Source organism: Acartia tonsa, chromosome 13 (genome assembly GCF_053477335.1).
Source record: "Acartia tonsa isolate MP-2025a chromosome 13, ASM5347733v1, whole genome shotgun sequence".
Classification (NCBI taxonomy): domain Eukaryota; kingdom Metazoa; phylum Arthropoda; class Copepoda; order Calanoida; family Acartiidae; genus Acartia; species Acartia tonsa.
The window spans coordinates 39,796,672-39,821,437 of record NC_137272.1 but is presented as its reverse complement, the minus strand read 5'-3'; the positions used below and the strand labels follow the sequence as shown (position 1 = coordinate 39,821,437).

Genomic DNA, 24,766 nt, shown 5'->3' with positions numbered 1-24,766 from the left:
GTTCTAGATCTAATATATTTATTGTAAAAAATTATGGAAATGTAAATTTTCTGATTCTTGTTGGCAACTCAATATGGAGTCAAAACATTTTTACCAAAAAAATTGGGATCTTTTTTTTGTGTCTTTTAGACTTTGCTCACTGCCAAATGGCTTGACAAACAGCTTAACAAAAGAAAACGCGCGTAAAGTACATACATTAATGACTAGAAGTCTTAATAGCTAACTATTAATTGTCCAATTAAATGATAGTATTTTTATCTCAAAATTATTGGTTTGTCTATATTACATGAACACTTTATTTAAGTCAAGAATCTAAATTTTTCAACTGGGTTTCTAGAACTATAGAATAACCATATAACACCATAGTATAGAATTGCATTAAGGGTTTAAATTTTTGTTATATGGCAATAAGAGGACTTAAGACATCGTGGAATTCGAAATTTGAAGAATTTTGACTTCCTCGGGTCAAATTGGAAACATAGTTATTACGACAAGATAGGGATAATTTATAGAAAAAATTATTAAAATATTTTGAATACGCTTATTTCTATTCTGATTATTTTTCTCATTTCTATGTTAGTTTACTAGAGGCCTCTAGGGGCACTTGATTTGATTGGAGGATTTTCATTTTAGTTTAAATTTTTTTTCTATTGGAAGGGGGGTTATCCAAGAACGGTACTCATGGGAGGATATAGTTATTCTCCTCACTTCCGGAGATCCAAAAGAAGCTTCACTATAAAGGAAAATCATCCTATTACTTTTAGATAATGATTATAGATTTAGGAGTTACTCACTTCTGCAAATATCACATTTGCATGAACAGTTAAAAATCGACATTTTTAAAAACGACGTACGGACATTCTGGTAGTGATTATACAGTTGCTACGCTTTCTGAATTAAAGTTTGAAATCGATAGGACAATTCTTAAATGCCCAAATTCACGGAAAAAAGCTATCCGCTTTGAAAAATAAACCTTTAGGATAACAGTAATTTTACCTAAAAACGCCTATAATAATTTTTGTTACAAATGATTATTTTAAAACCTACTCCCTTATGTAATATGCATTTTATAATGTGGGAGAAAAAAACAAGAATTAAAACATCCATAAGGCAACATAGCCATGTTAGAATTGTTCTATATCTCTTAAACTTTGCAAAATTATCAAATTGTCAGAAAGACTCTACTATGATTTGTTTTAAAGTAAGTTTATGTATAATAGAATTGTTCTTCAAACCTTATTTTTGAAATGATGATTTCTAGGACAATTGGGAATCAAATGAATAAATTATAAAAACAGATAGAATATCATCGAAATCATTTTTTTACAAGAAAATCTTTCAAACGGATATAATTACCTACAGAGCTACTTCAAATTATGTATTTGTTTTCAAACTAGAGGATCATGGTACATATTTTAAAGATTACATGGGCTTTGAGTAGTTTACAATGGATCTAATGTAAATAGATGGAACATTGGCTAAATTTGTGTAGGCTACGGGCTAACGACAATTCCAATATATGTGATCTCTTTAAAGAACGAACCAATAGAGTTTTATAGAATTAAAGTGCCAAGTAAGGACCTCAAGACAAAGGTTTGGTATTCAATAATTATCATTTCAATTGGGATATATTTTCAGCTGTTATTGCATCCATAATATAAAATCCATTAACTGAACATAAAGATGCAGTTTCTTAATAGGCTCGTTATACTCGTAATTAAGAATACTTTCTCTATGGTTGGGTTTTAGGCCGCTGTTAAGCAGCGCAGCTGCTCTATAACTAGTCTGTCTTTACTTCTTTTTCACACTGTTAAAATGATGGTCTGCTATTATTATGTTAATGATCTTAGTAACAGAACATATTTCACGTTCAATAAGTCAGAAGTATGATTAAAGTCCCTCTACAGATTATGACGTCATACGATAGAATAGCCAATGAGAGGCCAGTATACACTGTAATTAACCAATAGTAAAATTTTTGCTGGCCTCTCATTTGCTATTCTATCGTATGACGTCATAATCTGTGAAATTCAGTAATTAATTGTTGTCAATATTTTAAAATCATTAGACTTTTTATAAATATTTTTATAATATATAAATATATTTTCAATAAAATTTATAAATAAAATATTTAAGGACTTAAACATATTCATAAATTCATACTATTAGAATGTTATTCTTATAATAATTCTTAAATAAAATTATACAAAGTATTTTTGAATAAACATATTTATACAATGCATACAAATTTATCCAATAGCAAACAATATGATAGAAAATGAAAAACTGACTTTTGGTCTAAAAGGAAATTTCATTTAGACTTGATTTAAGATATAGCTGGACAAAAATCATCCATATGACGTCATAAAAATGAGGAATTATCCGACTCTTTTCGGGGGTTTTCTTTCCCACTTCTCCTCTCATCTCCCTCATTTTTATGACGTCACATGGCTGATTTTTTAAACACTTTGTCCAGCTACTTTAAGATTAACTAAGCTATTTTAATTGCTATCCTGAAAACACCATGATATTCAGGTAGGGAGGGGACATTGGGCTGTTTATTACACTAGTACTCAAGTTTTAAACAATGTTTTCTTATTCGATGGCTTAACCACTTTGGGAACTTATTTAATTTTAATATTGGTTCATTAAATTAAGTGTCGAAATGTTTCATCACTAATCGTAATTTACAAACGGGATAATTTTGTAACTCATCTTTGGGGATGTACTTAAAATAATTGCAATTGTCTTATCCCTTTAGATCCCTGATGCTATTACAGCTATTAAACGCCTATTTTCGATGCAAATGACTGCCGTGTTTTGTTAGAATTTATACATAATGTTTTGAACAGTTTTTTTGGGGGGTAAATCATTCTTATAATAATGATTAATACATACAAATATGGAAAAACAAGGATGACAACATCCATAAAAGCAAAGCACTGAAACGGTAGGACAAACGGACATAACCACTTGTATAGTATTATAACTTAATTATCATAATATAAATTTATAAGAGTCAAAGCAAAATTGTAAGTAAATTTGTTGAAAAACTGCTTAATACAGGATAATTTTTATGGACATACTTACATTTTTAGGACTTGATTATAGAGTTGCTTCGCTTATTACATTATACTTTGTTGTCCCAGGAATCAATATACTAAAAATCAGATCAATCGGATGATTAGATCACATAAAAATTTGTTGTTAAAAAAGTAAAAGGATAAGTAAAAAAATCAACATGTTTAAAATGGACGTACGGACATTTTGGTAATGATTATAGAGTTGCTACGCTTTCTAAATCGTACCTAACTACTAAAGGAATCACCATGCAAAATTTGAAATCGATAGGACAATTTTAACATGCCTAAATTAACGGAAAAAGCTGTCCGTTACGGACGTACGGACGGACGGACGGACCGACCCTAATTATAGAAAAGCTTCGCTTTTAAAAAGGCCGGATAGATGATTTTTTGGTATTCATAAATATAATAAATATAGTATCATATCCTTCTCTTTTTTTATTAACACAGAAAAATTTCCGCTCTGTAACTCACTTAGTCCTTTTGTCCATAAATGATTTTTTTGTGCTTTTGACAGAAGGTACTTGATTTCTTACAAATAGTAAACTTTAAATTAATAAATATGAATTTGTATTGTTCTACTTCTTATAATTACTTGTGGTTGTGACCCTAGCATCTAGGATATCTATATTTAGAATTAGGGAAGTGCAGAAAAATAGCCTAAAACCCTCCCAAAATCTAAAAATAAAACCATCCTGTGATTTATGAATAGGAGAACTCAATCAGTTCAGCAGTTTTATTAATCTTAAGCTACAGACAAAAAAGCTTGACCCCTTTATATTTTAGGAATAGTTCTTCGCCAATAGCCTTTAGGGGAAGGCATGCAAGGTCAAGAATTTAGCCTAAAACCATTCCAGTATATATTATGAATCTTCACTGAAAAGTATATGTATTTCAATCCTAAGCTTTATACAAATAATTTTTACTACTTTACATTACAGGATACGTTTAAGGCGTTGTACATTATTGTTGGCAACGACAGCCATGTTAACAACATGTAAAATTCTGCTAAATTATAATTCCGTTGCTTGTTTGTTTGTTTTGAAAATTCATTTCCCTGTCATAAGTGTATAAATTATTTGTAAATGTTTTTAAATGATAATTGATGGCCCAAGCAAAATCTAAATGTAACTGGACAAGTGTCTCAAATACCAGCCATTTGACGTCATAAAAATGAGGGATTATCCATTATTTTTAAGAGTTTTCTTTCCCACTTCTCCTCTCATCTCCCTCAGTTTTGTGAAGTTACATGGCTGATTTTGAGACACTTTGTCCAGTTACATCTAAATGTGTTACATTACTAAACTAATCGCAATATTAAAATAACATTGTGCCTTGTTGCCTTAGGAATCATAGAATGTAAAATCAATTTAATAGATTGATGTATATGAGTATGTTTAAGTGCATTGTGCATAAAGTTTGAATTCAATAGGGTGATTCTAATAATCCTTATAATAAAGTAACAGGATGTTTGTTTGTTTGTCTGTCTTTGTGTTTGTACCGAAGGATCTCGCTAACCGCTGAACCTATACGGTTCTTCTTTACAGGGTAGCTTCTCAAAGGTCCCGGGATGATTTATAAATATTTGGGAGGAAGGGTACCATCATCCTCCCAAGCTAAATCGCCACATTAAGATATACCCCCGCACCCAAAACGAAAATTAAAACTAAAATAGATTATGAGGGATTAGAATTCAACCCCCCAACACCTCAAGTGCCCCTAGAGACATCTAGGGGCGAAGTCCCTGGTCCTAAAGAAACTATTAAAGCTATCCATTAACGGACGAACGGACAGACCATTCAAACGAAAAGTTAGAAAAAAATCTGTTAAATTTTAAGAATTTCCAAAAATAATGAGGAATGATGGACAGAAGTAAAAGCAGCGCTGAAAAAAAAGGTTAAAAAATCGCCCAAGGCCCCAAAAATGTCTGTGAACGAAAAAGTGTTTTTACAGTCCTGTTATATTTTTTGAGCACATATCATCTAAAATGCTTAATTGTTTTGAGATACGGAAGGAGAAGTGGGAAAGGAAACCCCTTAAAAGAAGAGATGGCTTCAGACGTATTTTTATGACGTCACACGTGACACTCTCCGTATCTTCAAATGTCTTGTCAATGTGGATGGAATGCCTTGGCCCATAATTAGACACAACTGTTTTTAGGGCTTTTAAACAGAGTTGTGCTATTAAACTTAGGGGGCCAACATTAAAAAACGAAGGAAAAAAATCTTTGGCCATTGCTTTCATGTTTGTTGTTATATTGTAAAAATACCAAAGAAAAAAAACTAGTTAGTTTAGACAAAAAATGAGGCCTGTATATAATTATAGATAGATAGATATCTAATTATTATATTATATTTAGATAGACAGATATTTAACTATCTTGTTAATTTTTAAAATTTAATAGTAATATTCAAATTATTTGATTTGATTTTTCCTTTTTATAATATTTTCTAAAAACTTAAGATAATTTTCCATAATTTATACAATTATGTAAATATTATTGGTTTTCTTAATTCAAAAGTATTTCAAATTATTTTTTAGCCAAAAAATGAGTAGTTTTTGTGTGTGTTGCCATCTTGGTTAGGTTAGGTTATATTAGGTACAGGGTAGCATCGCATGGTTAGGGCACATCAGGTATAGGCCCCGCAGGGTTAGGACTCTCCAAAGGAGTTAGGTTAGGCATAGGAAAATAATCTCATTACCCCATTATTTCAATAACAGATCTATAGTATAGATATATATACAGACAACTACCTCCCTTCACTTTTCAAAGACCTCTTTCGTCTGCTTCTAAATAATTTTCTGCTACTTAGCTGTGTTAATATAAGCGAAACCATTGGTTGATTTTCATTGACCCAATAGGAAGGTTGCACAAGACGATTGCGATGGGGAGATACAGTTATTTAACCCTTTCTTTAATATTTCAATTTCAATTTCAAGCACAAAAGTTTCTTCAAAAATTTTGGATGATTCATAGTAGTTAAAAACTAGAATGTATTTTTTCTCTCCTTTTAGCTTGAGGGCATAATAGTGAGATGAATTTATGATAAATTACTTTTATATTAAGTGTTCTAGCATTATTGTCAAAATTATATTTAAGCCTAATTTAACAGAGCTATAGTACTATTCCTTTAATTTTTGTGGTTCAGCTATTTCATAAATTTGTTATGTCCGTATGTTTGATTCTTGTCAAAATTAGTATAAGATAAAAGATTGGAATATTTATTCGCTACTTAACTTTTTGCTTTGTATTTTTCAAAATATACTTTTCATAATATATTTTATTGGGTGCATTATTAGAGTTAGACAGTTTTAACCACTTTTAAGAAGCAAGACTACTTAATAAGAAGAGTCTTATAGTCACGTGTCACTAAATATTATCCTATTAAACAAATTAGTGAGAGTTTTTGAGTATAGTCCCTTTCGTGGCAACGTCCTTTAAGTGGAGATTCTTCGTTTTTTCACAGTAGCTTTCGTCCTATTTCTAGCCCCTGCGGGTGGCTCTAACCCTACAGAGCCAATTGCCTAACCCTGCGGGGCAATCATCAATATAACCTAACCTAACCAAAAATAACCTATTAAAAGCCATTTTAGAAAAACGACGAATCGCCCCTTAAGGGGCGTTGCCACGAAAGGGACTATACTCGAGTTTTTTTTGTTAGTTTTAAATTTTATTCTGTCAAATCCCTACTTCTTCAGATACAAAGCCTCTAATTGATAGGAACGCAGCAGCTAGTACTTGTATTCATTAGCTAAGAAAAGTATGATTACTCTAATTTAATTCTAATGCTGCATTCAATAATTTAAAATATATTACCATACCGCTTTCTTAATCTTATTTTAACAAGAGTACCTAGTAAATAAAAGTTTCTTTGACATTTCATAATAATAACCCCTTTATTTTTTTAAGTGTAGCTGAACGCTATGGGGTAAATGTGATTTTATAAAGATAGGTTTCTGAGTAAAGATTCTCCTTACTAAAGAGCATCCAGAATACAACTTACTTGGTCCGTAGGTCTGTCAGTGCAGTTACAAAAGACTAATATTTATATGACAAAAGGTTTCGTTCTATTATTTATCAAATATATTCTTCTCCATCTTTATTTTGTTCACAGTCTTACTTTGCCATTAGTCTGTTCTATATAGCTTCCATTTTTTATTTGGTTAACAGAAATAGACATTTTGAAAAAGCGTCAATTTTGATCAACTTTTTTGACAGGGAGTGTTCGTAAGTATATTATAAACTAGGAGTGCCTATCGCATAATTTAACTTGACCAAAGATTTTAAGATCTGATAATAGAAACAATAACCTTTTATAATAACCTTTCTTACATATTTATTAGTGGCTTCAGCCTTAGCACCGAGGTTTAACAAATTCTTTGCTTGCAAGACTTTGTCTAAAAGTCCTACATGTATTTCGTAATTAATTTGCCTTATATAGTCTATGTTATTCATATATCTTATAATAAAGAGTTTTTTTTTATTAATAACAGTATTTCTCGTATTCATTCGAATCCGGTGGATAGGAACCGGTTCTCATCCATACGAAAAAACTATGTCTAGCATCGTACTATATCCAGCTTTCTACGAATATAAAAATGTACAATCAAAAGATGAAGACCAGTTTTTTTAGCCGGTGCCTTCGGCACCTTGGGGCTAAAAAACTAATTTTAATCTTATAATTGTACATAATGTAATGTTTATAATACGATGCGAGAAATAACTATTCAAAATCAGCACGTTTCTTTACATGTGTATATACATTTTTTCTTCATGTTCTGACCTCAGCAAAGCAATTAAAAAGTTTCAAAGAACAAGTTAACTTACAATTAATTATTTTCCTATAAACCAGAACGATTAGCTTATATAGTAGCGAAGCTTTAAACAATGTGAGAGTGTTTTTTGTTACTTGTAACCTACCTAAAAAAATGAAGAAAAAATTCAGGAAGCATTTTTACAAATAATTTGTATATCTGTACATTTTCAAACCAATAATATAGCTGGATTGTTTCTCCATTGTTTTACCATCTGCTAATTTAGAGAATATGTATCCAGATTATATCTATTGGTTAAATCTACCATTAGCATTAAAAGATAATGGGCCTCGTTCAGACTTGTAGAATTTTGCCTTCTGGAAAAATTATCTTGTTTGAAAGAGTGGTCTTTCAAAAACGCAAAAAAAGTATTACTTTTAATGACAGACGTATTTTGTTTAACTATTTCATAAAGTTTTATTCTAGCTATTAGCTCTAGCCTCACAGCTAGGTCTCTTAGAAAACCAATTCAGTCTAACTTATAAGGTCTATTATATCAACTGCTAATTTTTTAAGTTTGCTGTTTTGTAGGCCCTCATAAAGTTTCAATCTCGCACCTAATTTGCTAATTCTAAGAATGTAAACATTTTCACCCAATTCTTTGATTGTACCATTTTGCAGCCATCTAACCCTTTGATTACTCGGCTTTTTAAGTATGTTAATTTTTGTACCTGTTTTGAACCAAGGCATTCTATCTAATCTTAATATTTATCTCAAATAACAGCAGTAGATATATCTTTTAACGTCTTTGGCTATGACACAGTTTGGACTGAGCTTAGAAGCATATACGATATATATATATAAGGATATGTCTATATTAAATAATAATCTCTCTTAAACATTTTCTAAGAATACATAAAATAACCAAAATTTGATAATCAATTTATTAATACTGTTTTTTTATATATTTAATTTCAGAAAAATAATAATGGGAGTGAAATGTAGATATTTAACCAAATACAAGTTAATATGAAGTGAAAAATCAACAAAAAAATAACACATAACCCTACAACACTTAGTAGGGTTATGATGAATACTTTTAAGCTAGTATCAAACAAAATAAAGACCCTAAAAATGGCCAAAAACTTATTGCTCCTACTCCCCCTGTTGTCAGGGGGGTTGGGGGCACCTCACCCCAAGTGGATGAGTCAAAACAAAGAGTTAGGGTCAATCTATCAAGAAACAAGTGATAATTATAATAGGGACGCCGCCATTTTTACAACCAGCAAAAGTTTAATTGTTGTTGTTTTGTCAGTAAAAGGTTACTTTTGTCAAAGTCATTTTTCACATGACAGACTACTTATTTGCATTTTTTTATTTCATTTTTATTATACAAATTACTATTTTTAAGTTTTTACCGCCAAAAACACATCAAATATACACGTGGCTTGTTGCAAAAATGGCGGGTACTCCTTTCAGTGATGATTCAAGACTTTGGAAAAGAGATTTACAAACTTCTAGTTACTGTGATAATAACTTACAAACCAAATACTGCCATGCTTGGTAAGTAGACAAATAGATAAAGATAGAAAAAGGAAATAGATTATTTGAATGATGGATAGATAGATAGAAAGAAAGCTTGGATTGATGATTGGATAGATTTAACAAAAGAAAGATAGCTATGATTGATATTTGGATAGGTAGATAGAAAGAAAGATAGTTAGTATTATTGAATTTATAGATAGACAGAAAGGTAGATAGCAAGTAAGCTATTTAAAAAGATAGCTAGCTTGCTTGAGAGTTAGATTTTATTGTCTAATAGATAAATGGATAATGACAAACAAAAATTATTAGAGACATATTTAAAGATGGACAGTCAGTATTAAGGTTGATAGATAGATTATTAAGTATATTAATAGTCAGATAAATACCAGGGATCTAAAGGTATAAGACAATAAACGCTAGATTGATATACTCCACCAAAATGACAAACAATTTACCCATACTGTAAATTGGAATTATTAATTTAAAAGCTTGTTTACTAATAATAATAGTAAACTGAAACTTGGGGTACTGGTGTAATTTATAGTCAATTGTCCCTCCCTCCCTGGATAAAAAAAAAACTGATTATGGTGGATTAAAAATAATGAAATTTAACGCAGGTATGGAGGCCATATGCACACAGCGTGTAGATTTTGTGGACTCGGCCATCATTGTCCCATGGGCACAGTACTCGCCAGGGGAATTAGTGATTCACTCAGGTTAGTTCAATATGTCACCGCTAGGTGGTGATTTTCAATACTTAGTTGGTTAATATTTGCCATAATTTAGTTCTTAATATACTCAATAGCAGGTGCTGTCATCATAATTAAATTTCCTTCAAAAAATTGGTCTTGTGATATTTGAAATTCTTATTAAAAACTTTTTTTGTATCTATTTAATCAATACATCAATTTTTATTCTATTTTATTCTAAATAAACTTATCTAATTGTATTTTTTTTTATCTAAATATCCTTTCTACAAATATATCTATTTATATACCACACAACAACCTCTCCAACAATGAAGTTGACTATCTATCTATGTTTAGATCAGAGATATTGTCTGGCCATAACAGATACAGACAGGAGGCCAGAGAGGGATTGAGTGGGATACCTGCCACTCAGGTAAATATTTATAGAGAGGGATTGAGTGGGATACCTGCCACTCAGGTAAATATTTATAGAGAGGGATTGAGTGGGATACCTGCCACTCAGGTAATTATTTATAGAGAAGGATTGAGTGGGATACCTGCCACTCAGGTAAATATTTATAGAGAGGGATTGAGTGGGATACCTGCCACTCAGGTAAATATTTATAGAGAGGGATTGAGTGGGATACCTGCCACTCAGGTAAATATTTATAGAGAAGGATTGAGTGGGATACCTGCCACTCAGGTAAATATTTATAGAGAGGGATTGAGTGGGATACCTGCCACTCAGGTAAATATTTATAGAGATGGATTGAGTGGGATACCTGCCAATCAGGTAAATATTTATAGAGAGGGATTGAGTGGGATACCTGTCACTCAGGTAAATATTTATAGAGAAGGATTGAGTGGGATACCTGCCACTCAGGTAAATATTTATAGAGAAGGATTGAGTGGGATACCTGCCACTCAGGTAAATATTTATAGAGAGGGATTGAGTGGGATACCTGCCACTCAGGTAAATATTTATAGAGAGGGATTGAGTGGGATACCTGCCACTCAGGTAAATATTTATAGAGAGGGATTGAGTGGGATACCTGCCACTCAGGTAAATATTTATAGAGAGGGATTGAGTGGGATACCTGCCACTCAGGTAAATATTTATAGAGAGGGATTGAGTGGGATACCTGCCACTCAGGTAAATATTTATAGAGAGGGATTGAGTGGGATACCTGCCACTCAGGTAAATATTTATAGAGAAGGATTGAGTGGGATACCTGCCACTCAGGTAAATATTTATAGAGAGGGATTGAGTGGGATACCTGCCACTCAGGTAAATATTTATAGAGAGGGATTGAGTGGGATACCTGCCACTCAGGTAAATATTTATAGAGAGGGATTGAGTGGGATACCTGCCACTCAGGTAAATATTTATAGAGAAGGATTGAGTGGGATACCTGCCACTCAGGTAAATATTTATAGAGAGGGATTGAGTGGGATACCTGCCACTCAGGTAAATATTTATAGAGATGGATTGAGTGGGATACCTGCCAATCAGGTAAATATTTATAGAGAGGGATTGAGTGGGATACCTGTCACTCAGGTAAATATTTATAGAGAAGGATTGAGTGGGATACCTGCCACTCAGGTAAATATTTATAGAGAAGGATTGAGTGGGATACCTGCCACTCAGGTAAATATTTATAGAGAGGGATTGAGTGGGATACCTGCCACTCAGGTAAATATTTATAGAGAGGGATTGAGTGGGATACCTGCCACTCAGGTAAATATTTATAGAGAGGGATTGAGTGGGATACCTGCCACTCAGGTAAATATTTATAGAGAAGGATTGAGTGGGATACCTGCCACTCAGGTAAATATTTATAGAGAGGGATTGAGTGGGATACCTGCCACTCAGGTAAATATTTATAGAGAGGGATTGAGTGGGATACCTGCCACTCAGGTAAATATTTATAGAGAAGGATTGAGTGGGATACCTGCCACTCAGGTAAATATTTATAGAGAGGGATTGAGTGGGATACCTGCCACTCAGGTAAATATTTATAGAGATGGATTGAGTGGGATACCTGCCAATCAGGTAAATATTTATAGAGAGGGATTGAGTGGGATACCTGTCACTCAGGTAAATATTTATAGAGAAGGATTGAGTGGGATACCTGCCACTCAGGTAAATATTTATAGAGAAGGATTGAGTGGGATACCTGCCACTCAGGTAAATATTTATAGAGAGGGATTGAGTGGGATACCTGCCACTCAGGTAAATATTTATAGAGAAGGATTGAGTGGGATACCTGCCACACAGGTAAATATTTATAGAGAAGGATTGAGTGGGATACCTGCCACTCAGGTAAATATTTATAGAGAGGGATTGAGTGGGATTCCTGCCACTCAGGTAAATATTTATAGAGAGGGATTGAGTGGGATACCTGCCACTCAGGTAAATATTTATAGAGATGGATTGAGTGGGATACCTGCCACTCAGGTAAATATTTATAGAGAGGGATTGAGTGGGATACCTGCCACTCAGGTAAATATTTATAGAGAGGGATTGAGTGGGATACCTGCCACTCAGGTAAATATTTATAGAGAAGGATTGAGTGGGATACCTGCCACTCAGGTAAATATTTATAGAGAGGGATTGAGTGGGATACCTGCCACTCAGGTAAATATTTATAGAGATGGATTGAGTGGGATACCTGCCAATCAGGTAAATATTTATAGAGAGGGATTGAGTGGGATACCTGCCACTCAGGTAAATATTTATAGAGAAGGATTGAGTGGGATACCTGCCACTCAGGTAAATATTTATTGAGAAGGATTGAGTGGGATACCTGCCACTCAGGTAAATATTTATGGAGAGGTATTGAGTGGGATACCTGCCACACAGGTAAATATTTATAGAGAAGGATTGAGTGGGATACCTGCCACTCAGGTAAATATTTTTAGAGAGGGATTGAGTGGGATACCTGCCACTCAGGTAAATATTTATAGAGAAGGATTGAGTGGGATACCTGCCACTCAGGTAAATATTTATAGATAATATCTTCCTATTTATGCATGTAGATGAGGGGGGGGATTTCTCTTGGGAGGTTGTAGTTACCCTTTAATAAAATAGTTTTACACCCCTGGATCTAATAAGAAGCTTAATTGTAAAGGAGAACCTTTTTGGTCCAGCAGTTAGCAAGATCTTAAGCTACAGACAGACATCCTTTTACTTTCACCAGGATATCCAGTTCAGTTGGTCACCTTTTGGCAGGCTATTTGAATTAAAGCTCTTTATTTCCTTGTTATACTAAATAATTCTTATTTTTCCAATTCTAAAAATCAGGTTTAGAAAAATTCAAATTCATTTGTTTCGTGATTTTTTCATGTCAAGAGTGACGTAATTAAAATACAATTCAAAGGTTTCAAGTATTTTTAGAACACGACGTTTTTCTACACTTATATTCGTTAGTATGTCCACCATTAATAGTCAGGCTTTGATTGAAATGATAAAATATTTAGATTAAACAAAATTGTATCATATATTTACATTTAAAAAAATAAAATTAGCCTCTAAATTAATTTTTTTCTCATTTTGAAGTCCATTATATTTTTTTATGTTTATTTTTGTTTTTCTCTTTCTCTTCCTATGAACATATCCTTGCTTGTTGTTTCAAAATCAAAATGTACTTTTGCATTTTGTGAAATTTTATTTTTTTTCTATTTTTATTTGCATGTAAATTTACATTTATATTGGAATTGTTTTAAATTGAGATTCAAATTTTATCCTTTTTCCTCCCTTTTGAAAATACAAAAATACCTGTCAACAAACACGTACTCTTATTCGTTGGCTTCTGAACATTGAATCTTAATTTGTGTGTATATAGTTTTTCACCAATAATATTGATCTTAGAATGGATAATTTCATTAATTTTTCGTCCATTGTCTTATCCCCGGATTCTCATAAAACACATTTCAGGGGGAAGATTGAAAAGGTTCGATTTCAAAGGATCAAAATTGAATTTGAAAATTTAATTTTGGTGAAATAAATACCGGAGATTTTATCAATGTGTGAAAGGAAATTAAATTGATGTACGTCAAGAAAAATATTGTGGTGCTGTAACAATTTCTTAAGGATCTGCATTGCCCTTTATTTTCATAATACCGGTTACGCACCTCGATGGGCACTTGATATGGGGGAGAAAGTCGACCCCAACATTTTGAATTTTAGAGTGGGAGGGGGAGGGGGGTGTTAATTGTTTCTATGGATATCTTTTAGGGAGTGTGGTAGAAACTCCCAGTACCCCTGTAAGAGAATCTACATTGTAAAGGAAAACTTTATCGGTTCAGATGTTACCGAGATCAGAAAAAGACAAACAGACAGACACAAAGACAGGCATACATCATAATAGGATATATAAGGATAACAGCTTACTGTTCTTTTCTATCTATATCCGGGCCAGGTTAGGGTCCCCAAAGAAGTTAAGCATAGGAAAAAAATAAGAGGAGGGTCCATTGCTCGATAAGTACTTTCAGAAAAAGAACCGAAAAATCAATCTATCTATCTATCTTGCTACTCAAATAAACAAATAATTAGCATGGTAAAAAAACTAATGTATCTACCTACGTATGGCTCTCCTAATTAGGCTGGTAAAGAAACAAATGAAAGTTGCTAATTAGGTGAAAGTCAGGAATCTTAAGGGATGGGACAATGACAGATGAATTATTATTCTGTAAATTTATAAAGTGAATACTATACAATGGAGGCGTGATCCATGGTTTGTTAGCAGTTGTCAAAGCTTCCTGCTACTCTAACTTTTGTTGTTAATTTCAATAATTTCGCGGGTTAAAATATTTAAAGTATAATAAAGATACAATTACAATTAAAAATATCGATTTATCCTTCATTGTATTATCCCTGTATCCGTGAATCTCATATATGAGTTTCTCAATTTGAATTCTAGTTTTTCATAACTACTTTTAACAAGGACAATCATTTGGGTTGATAGCACAGCTGTTAACATAAAATGTTTGCGTTGCAACTAACATTTAAAATCTTGTAGTTTTAAATATAAGGAAAAAATTATCATTAAGTTGCCAGGAAAACAATATGGCATATTGTATATAAAAGATCTCGCTAACCGCTACATCTAATTTCCCAAGATAAATAGCTCCTTTATCCAGATTATTCCCTTTATTCTAAATTGAATTTAAAATTAATATAATTGACCTCTCCACATTATAAGAGATGCCTACAAAAGTCTATGTCTAGTCTATCTATCAATCTATCAAATAATTTTCTAATAAAAATGTAATTATTTTCAGAAAGCGTGTTTGCCACCTCTCCAATGGGACGACGAGCTAGCAGAAATAGCCCAGGAAAACAACACAATACCTTTATAAATTGCTGAGTTATTGGGTGTGTGTGTCATAGTGAGGGAAGTTGCTTCTTATAGAGATGCTGTGCATCTTTATTAGTAATTGTTCTTCTAGTCTTTTTCTATCTATCTTTTTCTATCTATCCATCCATCTATCCATCCGTCCATCCATCCATCCATCCATCCATCCATCCATCCATCCATCCATCCATCTATCCATCCATCCATCCATCCATCCATCCATCCATCCATCCATCCATCCATCCATCCATCCATCCATCCATCCATCCATCCATCCATCCATCCATCCATCCATCCATCCATCCATCCATCCATCCATCCATCCATCCATCCATCCATCCATCCATCCATCCATCCATCCATCCATCCATCCATCCATCCATCCATCCATCCATCCATCTATCCATCCATCCATCCATCCATCCATTCATCCATCCATCCATCCATCTATCCATCCATTCATCCATTTATCTGCCTGTCTGTTTGTTTGTCTGTCTGTTTGTCCGTAATTCTGTATGTGTGTGTATAATGTGAGTGACAAGTAGGAAGAAGGAAGAGGGCGTGTGTGTGTGTGTGTGTGTGATATTATACAAGTATTATGCAGGATAATTCATAATTTACACCATCTATCAAATATTCACACAAAAAAATCTGCGAAAATTAAGACAGTATGTTAGATTGGCAGATAAGATTGTGCATTATATCTTATGAGATAAAATGAATAACTAATTTACCAATCAACTGATTTTAGAGTAGTCTCGCTGTAAATTTTGCTAATATTTCATTTTTGTATGTATTGTATAAACTGCTATTAAATCACAACTATCAAATGCTGTAGACAATATGTAAGTTAAACAGTGTCATTTTTTTAATAAAATATTTTTTTATTGCTTTGCCCTTAGGAAATATCATATAACCAAAAAGAATGTACATGATAAACATAACATAACCAAAAAATATAAACATCTTATGTATTTTAGTATTTGATGACCAATATACATTATTAGAAAAGCAAAATCTACTTTGTCCAGCAGCTATAGACATCTTAAGCTTCAGACGGACAAACAGATATACATAATTTTGCATATTTTTAGTTCATGAAAAAATTGTTTCAGGAAACACATCAGGCCCTCATAAATTTGAATATTTTTAGGGGGAAGGGGGATGTAAAGCCCCACCCATACGTTTGGTCAATTCTATATTCTATAATTGACAGACAAAACGAATTTTATGAATATATGACTGAATTATCTTTTAAAACAGCTAAATTATTTGCTTTCTTTTTAGCAAACTTTAAAATAAAAATATGTCTACTTTTCTGTATATAGATTTAAATGTAGCATTTTGTAAAAATATAAATCATAGTTTATGTCTTTAAATAGCGGCTGCGACTCCAGCATCTGTGGTGTCTGTATTAGAAAAAGATGGCTAAGCTAACTTATAACCTAAATCCAACCCTAAAATTTACTAAAATGAAGATTTTAATCTATATATCGACTATAAGAATTTGAACAAAAGTGGTGATTGTTGACATATAATTGATAATAATGGTAATATTACTACATATTTGACTACTGTTTGGGTTTAGCTAAAATACAATATTTTCTGTTTAATATAAACATAATTAATTTATGAATATCCTACGAATTATGAATACATCAGTGGATATATAATGCAAGGATATTGTGACAGGAGATTTGTTGTCTTCAATTTAGGTTGCTAGAATAGTCCTCAGATATTGTCAATACGTTCGTTAATGATAAGGGAACAGGATTAGGGGTATGGTTATATTAGCCAGCTGGGAGAAACATTTTTTCAGGGTTTTGGAAAATCTCTAACAATATCCAGGTATTCTAGATATTCAAGGATTACAACATCCATACAAGCGAAGCTAAAAAAAATGAGACTATCTGCTAAATAAAGATTAAAAATTATAACGAGAAGTAACTAAATTCAATTTATCAATAACTTGTTTTTGAGGTTATATAACGTTTTTACTTTTTAAAACTAATTGTATAGATACTCTACTTATTAAATTATGCCTTTTCGTCCTAATAATCAACTATACTTAAATTCCTAATGTAATAGATGGAATATGAAGTCAGATATGACAGATATGGTTTTTCGACATAACCAACTTTTAGTTTTAAAAAGAAATGTAAAAACAATGTTTTTGTGAGTCATTTTTTTCTAGGGGCTATTTATCTTGGGAGGGTGGTGATACCCTCCCCCAAAGTGTTTAAAAACACTCCAATGAACGTTGAGAAGCTACATTATAAAGTAGACGCAAATGGGTTCAGTGGTTAGCAAGATACTTCGGGACAGACAGACACAGATCATGTTACCTTTGTTTAAAGATTTTGTAAAGTATATACAGTTACAAAAGTTATTTTAGTTAAATAAATACTTGAAAAAAAACTTTAAAATATTTGAGTAGTTTTTATTGTATAAATATGCTGGTATAATTTACAAACAAAACAAAAAGTAAACATCTTTATTAGCAAAGCTGCTCTTTACTGTTTGTACGTCAGTCTGTCAGGGTTTTCATTACTTCTATCCCCTGCCACCCCAATAACCTCATTTACTCCACCCTCCCCCCTCTAACTGGAGAAACGTATTACCAATAAATGAGGAATAATGTAGTAACCAATATTCACGACAAAAATTTACCCTTAATATCCACATAATCTATATTCATTACTAAGCCTCATTTATTCTCATTTAAGCTTTCTGGCAATTTGAAGTTATCATCCTTGTTGTTTTTTAAGTATTGAAAATGAATATTTACAAAAAATAATAAGTTAAGTTGAAAGCAGCAAATGAAAGGTATTTTGTTGATAAACAGGTCTGGGCTGACCAATGTACGATGATTCTGTATAGGCAAGGTTTATACCCCAAGCTGTTTCATGAGAAGTCAGCTTTTAGATCGACGTCGAGGTATGCTAGCTATTTTATTTATCAATTATTTCATCTATTTATCTATGTTTAGTCTTTTCATCTATTTCTCCATCTTTTCATCTACACATTTATCCAATAATCTATCTTTGTGTATTTTATCTATCCTTTCTTTTTATAATTGAATCATCTATCTATATAGGCATCAATCTATTCATATATGTATCCATCAATCCATCCTTTAATCTATCAATCTTGTCTATCTATCTATGTAAATTTCAAGCCATCCATCGAACATCAATAAGCACATCTATATATTCTTCTATTTATTTATCCACCTAGTCTTGTATATAAAGTGATACGAATTTTTGTTTCTCTTTTAAGATCTCACTAATCACTTAACTAGTTTAGTAGAGCTTCTATTATAGGGAAGATTTAAATAACACCTAAAACGGTTTTAATCTATTTTATTTTTTAAACTCAAGACTTTGGATGATTTAAGCTATTATTGGCCCATAACCTCTACCTTCCAATACAGAGACCCTAGACTTTAGGGGTAAAACCAATCCTGATATCTAATCATTTATTTATTTAGCATATTCTATTTATTTTAACAAACATTATTTAATTTGATTCTTCTAGGTTTCTAACTCCGCCCGGCGTAGGTCAAAACGTAGCCTGGGCCCTCACAGAAGATATCAACATCACTAAAATCATTGATGACCTTTGGTATAGAGATATAAGGTAAGCTTTCCTGATAAATAGATTTTCTGATAGAATTGTATGAAAGATTTGAAACCATACATATTTATAGAAACAAAACTTATATTTTTCCAATTTTAATTATGGAATTATCAGATAGACTGATTAGGAATTATAGAAAGAATGTTTCCAATATAGCTTCGATACAGTTTTATGTCAGCTAGATATTAGAACCAGCTCTGACAATTTTCTATGGATAATAAAATTAAAAATCAGATTAATAAAAATAACTCAATTAGTTTCCTTTTTACCGTACAACTCTTTAGAAAATCGAATCAATACATTTTTGATATTCATCTTTTTTTTTGGATGTAAAACTGCACTTTTAAGCTTTCTAGTAACAGATAAAAGGGCTTTCATTTTTTTGAAGATTAAAAGAAAAGTAAATTTTTAAAAATTAGATAGAATAAATAAATTTTAATTAACGGAAGAGATTAAACATAGAGACAGAGAGATAGAGAAAGAGAGAGAGAGAGAGAGAGAGAGAGAGAGAGAGAGAGAGAGAGAGAGAGAGAGAGAGAGAGAGAGAGAGAGAGAGAGAGAGAGAGAGAGAGAGAGAGAGAGAGAGAGAGAGAGAGAGAGAGAGAGAGAGAGAGAGCGAGAGAGAGAGAGAGAGAGAGAAAGAGAAAGAGAGAGAGAAAGAGAAAGAGAGAGAGAGAGAGAGAGAGAGAGAGAAAGAAAAAAAGAGAGAGAGAAAGAGAAATAGAAAAAGAAAAAGAAAAAGAAAGAAAGAAAGAGATAAGCGACTTAAGAACATGGTCATTTAGATAGCAGATTTATGTATTAATACTGGAAATAGAACTAACCATTACTAACAGAAGGAAGAACAGACTAACTTCGCTCTAAAAGAAAAGTTACAAAAAATATAATCATGTCCTTTTTGGTACCTATTAATGATTTCTTAAACCCAGATATTTTTTGCATACTTTATATCTATTCATTTTGCTTCATTTCGTTCTTTTTGAACAGAAAATCCTTTTCAATAAAAGCAACATACACTTAAGAATGTTAGAAAACTGTATTTTTATGTTTTGGTAAAATTACGTAAGAGTGAAAATAAAAGTTGACACATCGAGTTATAGAGTAGTTTTTCATGTGTCATAAGAAATATATTTCCAATATCGCTTCGAAACTGATTAATATCCAGTTAATTAGAAACAGATCAAAGCCAATCTGAAAAATTATGTCTCGCATCGAATTATGTTAAGTTTTCTACGAATATAAAATGTTCAATGATAAGGTTTTAATCTTATAATTGTACATTTTATATCCGCGGAAAGCTGTTTATAATATGATGCGATAGATAACTATTACTGGTTTATGACGACTAATAAAAAAAGATGGACTTCTACATTTATAGATTAACTTTACTACTAAGACATAAAAATTATCTAATAGTAAATATCAAAATTGATTTTTAACGTATTGAGAATCAACAGAGGACGGACACGTCGGGTTTTGAGAAGTTGCTCAATAGTCATTGGGATTTTGAACAAGTAGACTTATCAGTCAAAATATTTTATCTTTATGATTATAACGTAGCTTTCCTTGATTAGTAAACAACAAGGATTTGAATAAGGTATTATGTTTTGCTAATGTTTAATTTTGTATGAATTGTATAAACAACTGAAAATTTGCTTTGCAATGCTAAAATATTTTCGCGAAAGTCTATAGTTCAGTTTTTAATAATAAGAAAGGATATTTTCTTGTCACCATGAGAATAGCGTTATTTGATAAAGCTACCTTGGTAATAAAGGGAAGGAATCCTAAAATAGCCTAAATCCATCTCAAGATATGAATTTTAAAATTTAGCTTCCTTAAAAATAGAGCTAAAACTCAATGACGACAAAAAATAAATCAAATATAATTCTAAATGAAATACCGTCGAAATAATCTTTAAAATATTTTGCAAAATGCTTTTATTCTTTAAAAAATTTGTTTTTAATATCTTTATCATGCTTTTAAAAACCCACATGCAAGCTTTTCGAAAAAGCTTTTAAAGCCAAAGCCTTGAATAATTATGACAGTTAAGTAAATAAAAGGATGAGTGACGCAAAAAAGAGGGTATTCATACGTTACAGATAATACAATAATTCAGCAAAAATTAATTACATGCTAAATATGGACGTACCGCTAAATGCATTGATTATGATAAAAAATATATTCTTCGACCAATCGTACTAGGAATGTTAAAATTAAAACAAATTTGGTCTTAATAGCCAAAGTTTAATATGATTAAAATTATTATAAACTTTTGTCATCGAGTTAGAAGTTATTTGTAACGTGTACCTTAATGTTACAGGAATCCTAATGCAATGATTTAAATCGCTATAAATTAACTAAATAAGCTATAAAATATTTTCTATATGCTCAAACACGACTTTAGTGCAGAAGATCTTTGCTTCATAATTATTATAAAATTGAAATAGTTCATTGCTTTTTAAAAACAAGTTTGTCAAGGATTTAACTTAGCAGTTTTGGGAAAACACAAAAACTGCAGGTTTTTAGTGAACAGAAGAAAAAAATTGTTTAATTTAACCCGCTAAATTTGGTTAAATCAATTTTTATGGACAGTAGCGTAACCAGTGGGAGTTATTTTATAATTATACAGATAATAACGATTTATTTTTCAAAAAAAGGACTTAATTTTAATTTATATTTTGTGGGTTAGGTCAAAGTATAATCTCATTTTGAAAATATGCTTGGAAAATCTGTATATCGATCTATAGTTTTAAGGGTTTATGTCGTTTATATGGCTTTAGATAAAAGTGGTAATGAATGACATAGTATCGACAGTCCAATGGCATAAATAAACAGGTATGTTGACGTATTTACAGGATTGGAGGCAAAAGTGTTTTTTTTCAAATGTAATAGTTTAAATGTAAAACTAAAAACTTACAGAAAATGAAAAGTAAGGTAGATAATTTTGCCATGAAAACCATGCATGTCCTGAAAAAAAACAAAAATAAAACTCATGTAGTTTTTATTTCTAATGGCTCAAATTAGTTTCTTTGCATGCTAAAGTTGTATTTTTATAACATTCTTTAGTAAAGTATGTTAGTGCAAATTCTATCTATAATACAAAGTAGAACGATGTCTGTCTGTTTGTGTGTTTGTGTATTTGTGTGTTTGTGTGTTTGTCTGTTTGTTTGTAGCGAAGGATCTCGCTAACCGCTGAACCGATCGGGTTCTCCTTTACAGGGTAGCGTCTCATAGTTACCGGGAAGGTTTATAACTATTTTCTTGGGGGGTGGGACACCCCTAACCCCCCCCAAAAATGAAAAATACCCCCCCCCCCAAAAAAAAAAAAAAAAATTTAATTCATCAGTTGTGTAATTTGGAAATGTTTAAAATAATCAATATACAACCCTTGCCTCCCCCTAGTTTACAAGGTACATACGGCAGAATTTCAAACATAATAATAAAAAAAATATTTTCATCCCCAATTGACCTATCCTTATTTTCTTAATGTTTATGCTATTAATTAAACTTACTTGTGGTAATCTTGTAGTAACACCATTTAGCTATTTTTGGGTGGTCTTGGGCTTAGAATGCGAAATTAAAATAGTTTTGCAAAAACAGCAAAAAATATTCATGCAATTCAAAGAATTGGTAGGGAAGAAAAGGTAATATTACAAGAATATTCTTAAATCTAATAATGAAATAGCCTTACACCATCCTGGGACCAATGTTAAGCTTTCCTAAAATGAAAAATTTAAACAGTTCAGCTACCAGTAGTTTTTAAGATCTGAAGCTAAAGACTGAAAAACCTTACTACTTTATATGATAGGATTATGTTTGATTATTCAGCTACTTTATTCTTGCAAAAAAAAATTCGTTTTGTGTTAACACTTCACAGTAGAGGGTCAAGCTTTCAAACGACATGCAACTATGGATGTGCCTTCAATACCGCATATTAAAACATTCCTAATTGTTTCATAATCCTCATATTAAAGTAACAGGATGTCCGTCTGTTTGTTTGTACTTAAGGATCTCGCTAACCGCTAAATCGATATGGTTCTCTTTTACAGGGTAGCTTCTCATAGGTCCTGGGAAGGTTTATAACTATTTTGGGGGAGGGTACTACCATCCTTCTAAGAGAAATCCCTAGAAAAATTAACCCCCACAAAAAAGTAATGCAATAGCAATGAGTACTAACAATAGATACATTAAATAGGGTACTAACAATCAATTAATTCTTTATAACAATTTCCTCTGGTTTATTAATCTAATATGTAGCTTTCTTGTTGTTACTGCGTTACTTCTTAGACACAGTACAGCAAAAAATCAATTTCATACGACAAGTTCAAATCTAAAATTCTTTAATATAGTATATAATAGTTAAATAATTGTTTCTACTATATTAAATAGTCAAATATTAAAATAATTAAAATACAAGAAGCATAGTGCTTAACAATACAAATGACCAATGATAGGCCAGTATACATTTACCATTGGTCAATTACAATGTATACTAGCCTATTATTGGTCATTTTTATTGTATGGCGTCATTTTTTCTTAGGCACTATAAGCTGCTTAAAAACAACCAAAAGAAAAAAAGGCAGTACAGACAGACAGACATACACATACAGGGTGAGGGAAGCTAAACTATTTAATAACACGCTTTTTTGTTTTATGTCTTTACCAAATTAAAAGAGATAAAAAGTAGTTAATTTTTTTAGAAATCGATAATGATGACAAAATAACGTTTATAAAAAATAGTAAATGTGTTGGATGGAATCGTCCTAAAGTATCCAAACCAAAATGTTTAATATCCACTACTCTTTATAGCCTCTGTCATACAAGTTAAAAGAACATTGTTAGTCCGTATGTGGTATGCATACTTAATTTAAGAAAGTAAAAGTTAAAGAAACTATTAAAAATTGTGTTCAGTGGTAAGCCATCATTTCTGCCTATGTATTAACAGCGCAATTTGTTATTTTCGCCATGTAGATTGAAAATGGTAAAGGGGTTTGACTCTCAAAACAATTGAAACTTTAACCCTTACTCCCCCCCACCCCCTTCTTTTAAGTAGCCCCTAACAAAACCCTGGGTAAAAATTGTTACGATTTTAAAAAAAACTACAGATTGACAATTTTCTTATTATAGAATAGTTATATATCGCATCGTATTATAAACAGCTTACCGGGGATATAAAAATTTACAATTACAAGATTAAAACCATTTTATTAGCCCCAAAAGGCCGAAGCTACGGGCTAAAAAATGGTTTTAATCTTATGATTGTACATTATTTTTATATTCGTAGAAAACTGGATATAATACGATGCTATAGATCATTTTTTCAGTATAGCTGAGAACAGGTTCTAATCCACTACTGGAAAACCTTTTCATCACGGCTTCGAATCCTATTCATTTCTACTTGTGAAAACTCACGTATATATGTATTATGGATTTCAGGGATATATGGATGGAACAATGGATCTAAAATCAGGGATAAGACAATGTCCGATAAATTAAATAAACTTATTGGTTGAAACGTTTGAACACTCAACTACAAGAACCTACCAATCAAAGTCCCCAAAGTTATTATGCCAACGGATGAGAAAACTTTATTATAAGACTTTGAGGACTAAAACAGCCAATTGTCCTCTCTCTCTCTCTGATATAAAATATATATTTCTTTGACGTTGTTTTAAATGGTAAATTTACACGAAAACTT

General features: G+C 31.7%; 1 protein-coding gene across 1 annotated transcript in view; it reads left to right on the top strand.

Annotated features, from left to right (window-relative positions):
* The first annotated feature begins 18,295 nt into the window (after positions 1–18,295).
* The window catches only part of LOC145335304 (uncharacterized), a 60,528-nt gene continuing 54,057 nt past the window's right edge, over positions 18,296–24,766 (top strand). Inside the window, exons 1-2 of the mRNA XM_080181040.1 lie at positions 18,296–18,366; positions 18,967–19,068. Coding sequence (XP_080037166.1) covers positions 18,296–18,366; positions 18,967–19,068 — 173 coding nt within the window. The remainder of the gene's footprint in view (positions 18,367–18,966; positions 19,069–24,766) is intronic.